Source organism: Lolium perenne, chromosome 7, assembly GCF_019359855.2.
Source record: "Lolium perenne isolate Kyuss_39 chromosome 7, Kyuss_2.0, whole genome shotgun sequence".
NCBI lineage: Eukaryota > Viridiplantae > Streptophyta > Magnoliopsida > Poales > Poaceae > Lolium > Lolium perenne.
In genome coordinates, this window is record NC_067250.2 from 146,155,631 (window position 1) to 146,169,381 (window position 13,751).

At 45.6% G+C, this 13,751-nt stretch overlaps 1 protein-coding gene and 1 long non-coding RNA gene across 2 annotated transcripts; both read right to left on the reverse strand.

Annotated features, from left to right (window-relative positions):
- Positions 1–1,570: 1,570 nt before the first annotated feature.
- LOC127300821 (uncharacterized) lies at positions 1,571–3,485 on the reverse strand. The gene is made up of 3 exons (XR_007851584.1): positions 2,867–3,485; positions 2,330–2,431; positions 1,571–2,222 (listed from the first exon to the last, which is right to left on the reverse strand). It is a non-coding gene; the product is annotated as an uncharacterized lncRNA (long non-coding RNA).
- A 2,510-nt stretch (positions 3,486–5,995) lies between these two features.
- On the reverse strand, positions 5,996–8,926 carry LOC127300822 (uncharacterized). Its single transcript, XM_051331002.2, has 3 exons — positions 8,227–8,926; positions 7,333–7,408; positions 5,996–6,391 (listed from the first exon to the last, which is right to left on the reverse strand). The coding sequence occupies exons 1-3, from the start codon at positions 8,593–8,595 to the stop codon at positions 6,270–6,272; spliced, it is 567 nt and encodes a 188-aa protein (XP_051186962.1). The 5' UTR covers positions 8,596–8,926; the 3' UTR covers positions 5,996–6,269.
- Positions 8,927–13,751: the final 4,825 nt, after the last annotated feature.

The following is a 13,751-nucleotide window of genomic DNA, read 5'->3' on the forward strand; positions in this document are numbered from 1 at the left end:
AAGGCTTGGGCGGTGTTCAACATTCAACTCCCCAGCCTCTGCATGGCGATCTCGGACGCTGCTATCTGTTACACCGTGGGCAATGGTGACCGGGCTAGATTCTAGACGGATCGCTGGCTTGACGGCGCCAAAGTGGCGGAGATCGCTCCGAACGTAGCTAGTATGGTCTCGAGGAGAGCAGTGTCATGCTTGGTGAGGGAGGGCCTCTCGGGCCAGTGGCTTCGCGATTGTGGCCCCGATATGAGCGTCGAGGCTCTCCCAGAGTTTTTCTTACTCTCGCAGAAGCTGGCCAACTTCCATTTAGACACCGAGCGAGAGGATCTGCCCCTGTGGAGATGGTCGCCTGACGGTTGCTACACCGCCAAGTCGGCCTATGAAGCCTTCTTTGTGGGACAGGTGAGGGCGCCTATCTCTGATGAGATTTGGCTTTCCCGCCCCCCTACAGTTGCAAGTTCTTTGTGTGGCTCACCGCGAAGAACCGCTGTTGGACGGCTGATAGACTTCAGAGACGTGGCCTGCCTCGCCCACCGGCCTGTCCACTGTGCGACCAGGAGCCGGAGTCCCTGCAGCATCTTCTCCTTGGCTATGTGGTGTCGCGGGAGGTCTGGTTCTGGGCCCTTCGCTGTTGGGGCAAGGAGGACTGGCTTCTAGCGGCGGACACCGACCTTCTGGATTGGTGGTCTTCACGTACCTGCCCGGCGGCCCATAAGCAGGACATGTGGACCGCGGTCATCGTAGTGTTCTGGTGTATTTGGAGGCACTGCAATGATGTGGTCTTCAACGGCATGGCGGCTTCGCACCTCACCATTAGAGACAGGATTAGTGTGGAGTTTGATAGGTGGCGGCTTGCCAAACTCTTCCATGGCCCCCTTTTCGTTTTTCTTTATCCTAGCCTTCTCCCGTGGCAGCTAGGAGAGTAGGTGTGTGGGGAGCTGCCCCCCTTGTGGGCAGCATTGACTTTGCCTTCTTTGACTTTCTTCTATCGATTGATACACCTTTCCATGGTGTATCCTCGAAAAAAGTTTGCCTTGAGAAACTCGTACCCTAGTCCTAGAGGATTAATTTATGATGGTTAAAACTTAAGCCCTTTGTAACCTCCTTCGATATATGCACGTATTTGGCCATTTTCCATCCTCGTTCCACAAATGGTTTACTTATAAAACGGGGCCGCATAAGCTAGAAACTGACAAAAACCGACCGATCTACTGAGAGGTTTTACGGTACCCTATACTGCTGGTAGCAGTATAGAACATCCCACCTCTTTTTAACTTTACAAAATAGTGAAAGATTGTCTTTTTTCAACGTAAAGGGAATTATGATGGGCCAAGATCTCAGCCCATTTGCAACCAACCCTATCGCCCTGCCTCTCAGACGATCGCTCGCACCTCTGCCTCTCACAACCTTACTGCAGAATCACCACCTCTTGCTTTGTTCATCACGAGAAGGGAATTCAGATCTATCGATTTGTTCACCACCGCCATCTCTGGGTTGACCTAGGTAGCCGTCATCGTGGTAGGCTAGACTATCGATTTGTTCATCACGAGAAGGGAATTCAGGCAAATCACACGAATTTAGTCACTACTTTCAGCTACCCTTATTAGATTCAGATGTAATCTTACAAGAGGAAGTGATGCCAGCCGGAACAAACGGCTAGGATTTAATCAAATACAACAATAAAAGCGATTACAAGGCTTAGATCCGAGCTAAATAGGACATCTGCTAATGACAACAACCCAGAGAGCAGGTGAAAAGTGTCTGTGTTTAAAGTGGATTTGAAAAACAACCCCTCGATGAATGTTGGATGTTGATCTTGATCTCAACGGTGATCTCATATGGCCTTGGCGCGAAGAGTTAACTAAATGTTGTTTGCCAGTACCCTCTCACACCAGCATAGATGTTCTCTCCCTCGCCAACATGGGTCCTCGCCCTCGCCCTCACCGACCTCTGTCCTTGCCCTCGCCCTCACCGACCTCGTCTCGGCGTGCTCCCGCCATTACCCGCTTTTTTGCCACTACGTTAGACCTTGGTGGTCGCGTTGGTCGCAGCATCTCCGCATCCTGATTCGGGAAACCCAATCGTAAGTAAATACATACACTGAGATCGAATTAAACTATGTCAGGAAGATGCATCGTTAAGATTAAAAATTTTGCTATGTCATGTATGATGTGAAGCTTAACATGGCCGGCCCAATGCTCCGGGTGTTAATTGTCGCTGCCTGAAAACTGAAAAAAAGGGATAGCTTAAACTCGAGCAAAATGATACAGGTTCTCTTTTGTGAAATACTGCTATTGAATTATAGAGAACCAACTGTAGATATTAGGTACGTTACCTCTGCTAGTTTGTGGATGGACCTATCAGAAAGGTGAAATACCACAACATTGTCCAATGATATGCTTTCCACATACAAACAGGGATTTTACAGCCATATTACCTGAAACAGATAACACAAATAAATTTTGAAGTATGCTAATTAGCCAGATTGTTATTCACTTGCTATGAAACAATATCTCAAGATCTTTTCAGATAAATTTAATGGTATGGCCCTAGTAATCATGTACAGGCTAATTGCCATGTTTCATATATAATAGTATGGATCATATATATGTGGGACGGTGTCATTTTGCTCTTTTGATGGTGTTATTTTGCCGCCGGCTTGTGTATATGGAGGTATTTTGCCAGAGGCGCCGGTGTCAATTGACACTGGTCAAACACTGCAGCTCCGCCCCTGTGCCTAAGCCTAACCATTTATGTGAATATGTCACCGCAGCGAGCAGGCAAGGCAGCAAAATCAAAACTCTGGCTAAAAAATCCGTCTTCATATCTCCTAAAATCGGTTCTCGCATCGAAGGCTGAAACCACAACGTACCTTCTGTTCAGAGGAGTCCGTTGTCGTTGTTCAGCCTGCAGCTTCGTCGCCGCGGTCGGCGGCAACCGCCGGCGACACCGCGTCTGCCTCGGCCCAGTACTTGACCGGCTGGGCCGCGGCCCTCCGAAACCTTCATGGCCGCGGATCATCCTGGCCGGAGATCGACCAGCTGCGCCACGGTGGTCGGCGTCAGCGATGGCCGGAACCCTAGTTCGTAGGGGCCATTCAAATCGACCGAGGAGGAGGGGATACGGGGGATGCGCGTTGGCGGCGGCGGCCGGACCCTGGCTCGGAAGGGTGGTTCCCGTCTCCGCCGCTGCTCAAGCCGGAGAGAGAGGAGGGACTACAGGGGTGCAGGTCCATGGCGGCCGGAATACGTGAGGGGATTTTTTTGGGTGGGCAAACTGAACGAACGGGGGTAGGAGATGGAGTCTGCCTTGCAGGACAAAATATGATCTTCCTAAAATACCCTCATCCGGTTATACTGCTGGTTCCGGACGGCGCAGGACACTCTATACTGCTCGCGTGTTGGGCGGCCAAAATCTGGCAGTATGGCTTTCATCTGCACAGCTCAATCTATAGATTGGATGGCCCATATTCATCCCTGGGTACTGTAAAAGAGCTCGATCTACTTCAGAGAGATAAACTCGTTCAGTCGCGATCTTGTTGCGTAGCAGGCTACGCTGTTGATCTAAAATCACAAAAATTCTGGCGTTGTTCCAATAACTGTTGCGCTGTCCGCGCGAGACGACATGCGTGCTCGCACGAGATGTCTGTCACGGGGGGTCGCAGGATCGCTAGCTACCGCGAATTATAAGGCATACAGAAACAAAACCTGAAGTGGCGCTGAAATTTCGTTCGTGAAGAGATGCTTGCACATTCCTGCGTTTTATTCCAGCAGTACATGCATCATGCGTGCAAGCATGCATGCCCCGGGATCTCGATCGCTAGCATGCCAAAATGCAGCTCCACAGACATAGAGGAAGCGCAAGAACTTCACATGCGTTTCCAAGGAATATGTATCACGGCAAACAGTTCGATTCTGATAAGGCTCCAAGAAATCCCTTTCATGTGCAGCACAGGTGTCTCTAGGGATGACAAACAGTTCCATTCCTACACCAACCGCGCTCACCCTTTCCCTCTCGCCGCCGTTTCAACCGCGCCCGCCCTGCACGCAATGTGTTCATTTTTAAACTTTTACCGCTCTTGACGTCGTTAGATTTATTGATTGCTTCATTGTCTAATGTGTAGGCTATGGATAGCGGTGAGGAGTTGATGATCCATCACTCAATGGAAGAGGAAACTTATACCGCCGCCGATGAAGCACCCCCAAACGTGGAGGGCTGGAGGCTCAAAATTTGGGGGAAGAAAGTTGAAGTCAAGGCAGAGGATGGAGGGTCATGACGACATATACGCCGTCTATTTTAGCAAAGAGGCAACATATACTCCAAGGGATCGGTTTTTGGAGGTGCTATAAGATGAACAAGGAATGTTTCAAGCGCCTAGTGCATGGTTTGAGGGAGTATGCCACCTACTTTGCGGTGAAGAAAGACATTGTTGGAATCCCTAGTCTCTCAGCAATTCGAAAATGCACTGCTGCTACGAGAATGATTGCATACAGAGCTCCTACATTTAAACGCGACGACTACCTAGGCATGTCTAAGTCCATGTAAATTGAAGTCGTTTACAACATCTGCATGGCGGTGGTGGAAGTGTATAGACCATTTTATTTGAGAGGACCAAAATGAAGCAGCTTGAATCCTGGCATAAAGTTTGCAAAAGACTTTCCTGAGATGATTGAAAGGATCGATTGCATGCACTAGTCATGAAACAATAGTCCATTTATTTGGCAAAGTTTGTAAAAAGGTCATCATTGAGCATCCTGATGTGTGGCACTTTAATTAACTGTGGCAGATATTTATTTGTCATGAGTTTTTTGGCATTGCAGAATCTCACAATAACATTAACGTGTTGCAGCTCTCGTCGGTGTTTGCGAGACTTGTTGAATGCCATGCTTTAAAGTGCAATTATGAGATTAGTGGTCACCAATATCCAAAATGGTACCACCTAGCAGGTGGCATCAATTCAAGATGATCGATATTTGTGAAGATAATTATGATATTTTGAAACTCTAAATCAGAAAAGTCTCACTTTCCGTCATGTTAGGAGAGTTGCAGAAAGGACTTTCAGTGGGCATTTGGTTTGCTCCAAGCTTGTTTTGCTATATTTCCGGTTCAATGCTCTTACCTTGTCTCAACATTAGATGGTGGAGGTGATGATTGCTTGCGCGATCATGCACAACATTACCATCGAGCGAGTGCAGATAATGATCATCATTTATACGATCAATATATATGGTACTCTTGTTGATTTTGATCATGAGGAGGTGCCGGCTGAGTTTGCTTGTACCTATAGAATTTTGATGCACTGGCCATGCCAGCCAAAAGTTCGAATTGATGGAAAATCTGCAACGAAGTTGTTCATTAACAACTACAAAATGATTTGATAGATCATTTTTGCTCCCTCAAAGGAAACGTTTTCATGTGAGTCTTGATTGGGTTGAATTTTATTTAATTTGAATTGCATATTTTATTTTAATTTCAGTTATTGTAGAAAAATATTTATATTTTAATTGCATGAATTTAGAAGAAAACGAGATAGAAAAATGTATTGGACGCCATATTGGGAGTGCCGAAGGATGGAGGCGCCCCCATACGCGGTAAGATTTGCAATAGCGCTTTAGACGGCGTATGGGAGGCATGACGAAGATGATCTTAGTAGCTGAATTTCCATGTGGACTTGGGGGCAATATGTACCAGTATCACAGCGAACCGTAGGATTCGGATAAGAATCCAAGAAACCCCTTTCATGTACAGTGGAACAAGCACTGTGTATGTGTAGGAACAACCTTCCCTTACGTAGTGTAGGATTATTTAACGGGAGACACACTACGGAGGCGATGGATCTGCATTCTGCAGGCAGCAGGCTCCCTGTTTAAATAGTGCGCGGTCGATGAGGAGCACGGCGGGTGCGGCCAAATGGAAGCAGACAATCCGATGGCGACACCGTGCACGACGTAGTACCGATCTAATCTACCCACCGGCATGCTATGCTCCAACGCATCATCCATGGATAGATAGATTTGAAAGAGGAAGAAGTAAAGTTGAGCAGCAAGTAATGGTAAAGTAGGCATGCATGCATGCATGCATGGCACACACAGTTCACCACTCACGCCTGACTCCAAAGCTTTCATGGATCCAACTATCTCACGCCCATGCATGTCGTCCTTTCCCCGGTCAGTACAACCCCTTAACTTCTTCTTCTCTCTCTAACCCAACACAGCTTCTTCCTTCTTCCTCGTCGTCCTCTGCAGCTAGCATTCATGGCTGGGCATGTTGGAGATTCAGCAGAGGAGCAGCTCGGCCTTCTTGACCCTGGAGATGCTCTCCAGGACGCCCGCCGGGGACACGTGACCCATCACCGTCACCTTCTTGCTCTCCACATCGATGCTGAACGACGTCACCCCTGCATCGCTTCCAAGCTGTCAGCCAACCATCCATGAACAAACAGAGAAACAAACAGCAGAAATTTACTTCTACTCGTACTACTCCGGCTCAATACACTTCTTTATGTATGTTCTACCCACGCATGCACCAGTGTTTTCTTTTGACAGCAAGCGACTACATGCATGCCTACGCCTAGGTACTGCTTCACCGCACAGATCCAAACATTCAACGCAGAAAGTTTTGTGACGTAGCGATCGAGCTGCCAATCGCTATACGTACTGACGTTACTTGTCGCATACTTAGGCAAAATATAGGCTAAAATATGTCTAGATTCATCGAATCTGTGAAATATTCATGGCCGGAGGAAGTATGTATGTATGACACGGGCGACAATTATTCATGACTGGAAGACGTGCCACGTGAGGAGGCCTCTGATGAAACGCAGGATGAATTTTCAAAGTCTGCTCGAGTTGATCGACTAGCTAGTCCCAAACGTACTACGTTTTGCACTTTCCAGACAGGAAGAAGACCCTTTTCAGAGCCTCTGCAGCACGTAGGGTACTGGTACTAGTAGTAGGAGATAGGCAAGTGCTGCCTGCACTGCACTTCTATATAACTGTAGTTTAACAGCAGCTCTTCCTCACCAGTTGCATATCTCACATGGATGTGTTTGTAATAATATAGCGATATTTTCTATATCAACAAAGAATATATACCACTTCAGGTTATACCTATCCCTTTCTGAACTCTCGGTACCAGATTGTGAACGTTGGCATCAGCTTACGGTTGTGGAACTAATGTAACTAACCAAAGACATACGTGCAAGAGAAGACTTGCTTAAAAGGAAAAAAACGCGCACACAAAAGAAAGCATTGTGGATGCCAAAATTGACCTGGATAATGCAAGAGGCATCTTGTGATTTCGGCATGAAAATGAAAGCTGGCCCTTGCATAAACATACCTTCCATTTTGGAGATGTGCTTCCTAACTTTCCCTGCGCAACCCTGGCAGTGTATAGCCACCTTCATCACCACCACCTGCGTATGCAGTATGCACCACAGCATCAGATCCCCAGAACTGAAGCAGAGAAACAACTATAGTAGAAACTGCATCTCTAGCTAACTATCTCTTTGACCACACATTTATTTTGTTAGGCGAAAACAAAAGGCTTCAGTACCTCGATCTAGCAGTAGCCTGCATGGCGTGTACTAGTACTCTACCTATGGCCCACAAGTTAATCAGCTATTACTGTATGAGTAATAATCTGTTTCAAACAATTCTTTGTCTACAGACAGGATATAATCTCTCACTGCCCTACCTCTGTAAGAGGACAATCTCTACTGTTCTGCAATCTGGACGGATCGTAAGCTCCCACTGTTCTCCAGCAATAGTCCTTTTTGTTTCTTTATTTCCCGTAAATGTTGTTGCTGTGTCATACGCACACATCTTCAGTACAGTAGTAGTTTTGACTCCACCGTAAAGAAGAACGGAAGTTACTAGGGCTACTGTTGCCGAGTAAATGTATCCCGGGTCCTGGGCCCGGCACGTTACAGTTGTAATTCTGTTGAATATAGTCAACTTGCTTTGAAGATGCAGTGCAGCATAGGTTTCAATAGGAGAATTAAGGCCAAATTAAATTGAAATGCATAGAGACAAAAAGAAGCGATAGCAGGAGACGTTTGAGGAGCATCTCTGCAGTGCGCAACCAGTTTCAACGATTTTTCTTGCGCTGCTTAAACGGTTGGTGAAATTGACAAGTTGGTATCTTCTCGCCGTGACCAAATCTATCGTAAAGAAATGCGCAGTCGAGGTACTCCTACTTAGAGCAGAATATAGGTTGGTCGGAGCTACGTACCTGGAGGACCTGGTCTCCGGTTGCAGGAGCGGCGGTGGGCGGCGCGGCGGGTGTCCGCTTGGCAGCCGCTGTGTCTCTTGCCGGCGTCTCCTTGGGGCTCTTGGTGACCATGGGCAGCGTCACGGCCACGGGCGCCCCGCGCCGCCTCGGCATGGGCGGCGCCGTGGCACGCCTGGACGAGACGCGCGTGGCGCCGGCTCCGTCGCATCCGCCGCCGCCAAGGCGCACGTACCTGACGTCGTGCAGGATGCGGGCGTCCTCGGCGATGGTCCGGTCGGCGCGGCGGCCCACGACCATGGACCGCGCGTCCCCCGGCACGCACACGGCCGTCGCCGCGTGCGACCGGCACATCATCCCGCCGCTCCTCATGCCGCCCACACTTGCTGGACGCGCGCTGCCGTGCCGTGGAGAGCTGCTACTTGATGCAACGCCAGCAACACCTAGAAGAAGCGGCAATGCACAGGTCCGGACGGAGTGAGAAGGCGAGCGGGTGTCGCTCGGAGATTTAAAGCGAGAGAGAGAGAGAGACGAAGCGGTGGGAGGGAGGAGAGCAAAGCAGATGCTAGGGTGGGATTTAATGGAGGTTTTGTATGGTTTCTCCCCGCTTTTCGGCAGCTATCCTCTCCCTCCCTGTTTGACTGTTGTGATGCTGGCGAGACAAGATCGGAATTATTGCCCGGGGCTGGGTCTGGGTGAGGCCATGACATGCCATGCCTGCCTGATGGACTGTTGGGCTCACCTCTTGGTCTAGTCTGGTGCGCGCTGCGACAAGATGTGGTGCGGGGTCTCGCCCCGCCGGGCACGTCTCTTGCGTCACCCACCTGTAAAACTGCCGAGCCCTGCTTTGTATTCTTGCTCAAAGATAAGTACGTACACCATGATTTCTTTCATGAAACAAATGCTTTATTCGTAATTCTACCAGAAGCTGCCGGGGTTTTTCCTCTGTTTTGTTGTTTTCAGTGGAAATTTCCCACCCTTATTATGTGGGGATGTACATATATCGGTTTCTTGAATTTGTATTGGTCTGCATAGCAAACATGGAGCGTGTTCAGAGTCATTTTACGGTACATCAAAAATAGTTTAGACTGTTTATTCTATAATCTAACAGTCCAGATTTATAATACTATAACAATTTTGGTGTTGTATATTTGCGCGCTAGGACCATTTTGGGCATTCACTGCTTGTAAAATACCGCGGGCAAGTTGTCTCAAAACGAAGAAGAGTAGGGTTCAAATTTCAAATTGTCCTCCCCCATAGTCGCCATCCTCACACCATGCGGAGCTAGGGCTTCGGCCGCCCCCAGCCGTTGCAATCCCTTCCCTAGCCTAAATATTCCTGCAACCCTAGAACCTTCCACCTTCGCATGGCGGCGCGTTCCCGGAAAGGTGGAGGGAGGTCCAGGATCCTCTGGCTCCGATAGCTCCTCATAAGCCTCCTCTGCGACCACGTCCTCCCACCCCACACACGCGGCGCCAGGAGGACATGGCCGAGGCACCCCCACAACAAAGTAGTGGGGCGGTGCACACCCCTGTTGGTTTCTAGATTCTTGTACTCCCATATGTGATCTGGCTTATTGCTTCATCGAATCATTAGAACCAGAGCTTCTTGTTCCATTGCGTCCAAACCGGGATCGTTTTGCACTACTCTATCTTGCTAAAGATAGCTATTTGAGCAGTTAACTTTTTCTTATCGATTTCTAGCATTTGGTGCCAGTTGGAGTAGCCCTATTAATTAAAGATTTTTGTGGGTCGGGGTCTAGGGCTCTAAGAGCATCTCTAACCAATCCCATAAAGTTTAGAGGAGTAAAAGCCTCCCTAAAGTTTAGAGGAGAAAATTTGATCATCTAAATTTTGTTGTTCCTAACTGAACTCCTAAAGTTAACTCCCTAAATCACAAATTCAAACAAGCATTAGATCAAACACTTAGGACGCACAAATTTATACATACATTCAAACATAGTTCATACGTAGATTCAAACAAAGACTACACCATAGATTTAAAGGTAAACTGAAACATAGATTTATATTAAAAATAAAACATACATTTAAACTAATCATGGCGTTTCCGGTGGTCCTTGTCGTCGCCTCCACCTACTTTTCTTCCAGGCAATCAAGCCACCTCTCGGACGACGAGTTGTTGTTGTACTCATCGAGGCCGATGACGACGGCGGATGGCGTGACTGATGACGAAGACGGCGCAGCGGAGGACGAAGACAACTGCAAGGGTACTTTGCCCCTACATTTTTTGGTAATTAATGACAATTTCTATGGACAAATGTTTTCATTGATTTTATATGAAGAAATATTCCATAGATAATTCTTGTAGTCCATGTGTTGGATTCAAGTGTGGATGTCATGAGATAAAGATATACCATGGGTATTTGCATCAAGATCAACGATTTGAAGAGAAGAATATGATATGATCAAGAAGAACTAATGAAGTTAGATTTCTTGTGTGAAACTCAAGTTAGTCATGCTCTAGCTTATGTGATGTGCAATGGATGATCAATATAGTATGATAGATTATGAAGGGATACAAGGTTGACCAAGACTAGGAGGGAAGATTGGATTCAAGATTAGTCAACACATGAAGCATAAAGAATGTACCACATTGGATCACGTGATCTTGTGGTATGGTAAGGCTTGTCAATTATGCTTTATTAACTAAAACATATGTGTATTTGTGTTGTCTATGTGGGTTAGGTATCTTGACAAGATCATGCTTGAAGTTTGTCATACATTTGGTGATAATGGACATATGAAGGTGTGGCTTAATGAAGCTATCCCATAATGGTGTATGGGAGAGAAAATTGGGAGTCTTCACGAAGCAACAATGATCAAGTCGTGCATTCCAGCTTGAATGAAGCATGAAGCCAAGATTGATAACTGCAAGTACAGGGATTGATTGTAGCTAGTTTCGAAATAAGAGTATCGAATCACGAGGAGCTACTAGTTAAGGTCTTACTGCCCCTTACTACTATATATTAAAGTCTACTTATAAATTGTTCTTTAATCTCAAATAAAGGTGTTTTAAAAGGTTTTTGTAACTGGTTGTAAGAAAGTAAACAAAGCAATAAGTAAAAGTGTAGTGAGAAATGGGTTGAAACTGAACAAGACAAAGTGTTCTTAGGGATTAATGGATCCACCTCTAGCATTAGGATTCTCCCAGGTTCCTCCTCCTGATCTATCCTGCATGTGGTGTTTCTGTGTTTTTCGAAGTTGTGTGTACGTCTCAGATCTCACTCCCGTCTGCGAGATGAAAGTATTTGATGAGGCGATGCTCCTTGTACGGCGTACAGGCGGACGATACGGGTGGGCTCCCCTTGTACCAATGCCCGTTAAACTTACTGGAACTTGTCCTTGCGTTTCCCTTTCGCCCAGGTGCATGGTTAAGTTCTTAAATGATTTTTATCACGCCAAAATACCATAAAATGATAGTTTTTATTGATATTTCATAATTGGCTTAATATTTTAAGATCCTGCGTAGACAAGCATAAAAGGGGTGGAAGCGTGGTAAAATACAAAATCCCTATTGCTACTCAGAGATATCTATATGAAATATCGGTGTAAAAACATGATAAAAATATACTCATCAACTTCCCCAAGCTAGACTCTTGCTCGTTCATGAGCAAGATAGAAGCTTAATGAACATAGTCATCTTTGTTTATGAAGTGTGAGTCATTAAAATAAATGAGACAGTTTTAAGAACAACAATTATAACATCGAATATAGAACTAGTAGATGAACCACACCATACTATTCTCATACTCAAATGACTTAAAGGTCTCCACACCTTTCGTACTTGATAGTATACATGAAGAATATTTTCTTCACATATTATAAGATCGTGAAGCTTAGCTTTTATATGAGAACTATGAGCAACTCTTTTTATCTTATTTGTTCTCCTTTCATAAATAATTTGATAGCATGAAACTTCTTTGACAATCATTTTATTTTTCTAAATTTTTATCTCTCTCACATAGTTAAACCAATTATCATAATATACTTTATAGATGACTTTCTTCTCATATTGTATCAAGAATTATTGGTGTGGGAGGCCCTAAGATCATTACCATGATGTAAGCACAATAATACTCATCCTAATTCATACAATAACAAACGCATTCAAGAAGTTTCACAAACGGTACACATTCTTATCTCTAAGTAGCACAAACGGTACACATCCCCGTACCCGCAGAATAACCAACATCTCACCAAAAATCTGGTAAACACCCACGTCGTCGGCAAGTTCAGTAGGAACTTGAGTAGTTGGAAAACGAGGGTACGAAAATTATGGATAAGGGTGATGATTAATCCAAGGTCCACAAGGCATATCCCACGATCACAGAGGAGGAGTGGGAAACATTCAAGAAGAATTGCGCTAGAAAGGAGGACAAGGATTTGCGGAAGTGGGGTTTGGACATGCGTCGCATGAACATAGGTTCCCTCACTCTCGGAAGCCGTGGTTACGACCGCGAGAGGCTGATGTGGGAAAAGGAGGACGCTGATCCTTTAATGGATGGCAAAATTAAGCAACTGAAAGAATTCGAGGAATGACAGCAACGTGAGTTTATCAGGACTCGGTGCCATCCAGACGAAAACACCAGGGAATATGTAACATGCGAGAAGACGGAGAAATTAATTGCTGGATTGGTAATTTATCTATCGGTAGCTTTTAATAAGTCGACTGCATTCTAATAGTTACATTTCTAAAATTTTCATATGTTTTTTTCAGCGTAAAAAAAATCAGCTGGAATGTGAAACCTCCCCCGATGGATCAGCCCCCTATGACCAACCTTTAACCCGGGTAATAAAATTTACCCCCAGAAATTCGTTGCAGAAGAAGCCAGCACATGGCCATGTTGCCGGCGTAGGACTTGGCCCGCAATGGAATTACTATTGCCCGAAAAGGAGAAAGTCACCGAGGATATTACAGAGGAGGATATTGAGATAATTTTGGACAAAAAGGTGAGTTCAACCGTCCCGTAAGATGTGAAAAGTAATTTGCAAATCATAGTTCCTATCATAATAAGATCATTGAAGATATGGTTTTTAGGTGGTCAAAAAATGCCTAATCCAATTGAATAATTTTTAAATTCCAATGATGATGACTTTCCACATGATGTCATGGGATTAATGCTTCTTTGATTCAAGGCTCTTAGGCACCTCTAAAACTTTCCAAGGACCCCCTATGTCCTTTATGAGTCTATAAAGTCATGGCTTGGCCGAATCCATCAAGTATGACAAGAGTTTATGTCAATCAAGTCACTAACTTTCAGAATCCTGTAACTGCATCTGGAGTCTAGAGAAATTGGGCTCCCAAATGAGCTTACATAGTCCGTTTGGGACGAATTTTATGTCTAGAAGCATGCTCAGAAAATTTTCTACAACTTTGTGGTTTGCAACCTTTTCATTGGATGTTGTATTCGGGGGTTTACATGGCAATATTTGAAAAGTGTTCTCTAGTGATAGATTTCAGGAAACTCCATATTTCACCATAATGACTGGTTTCCTTCCATATTTACC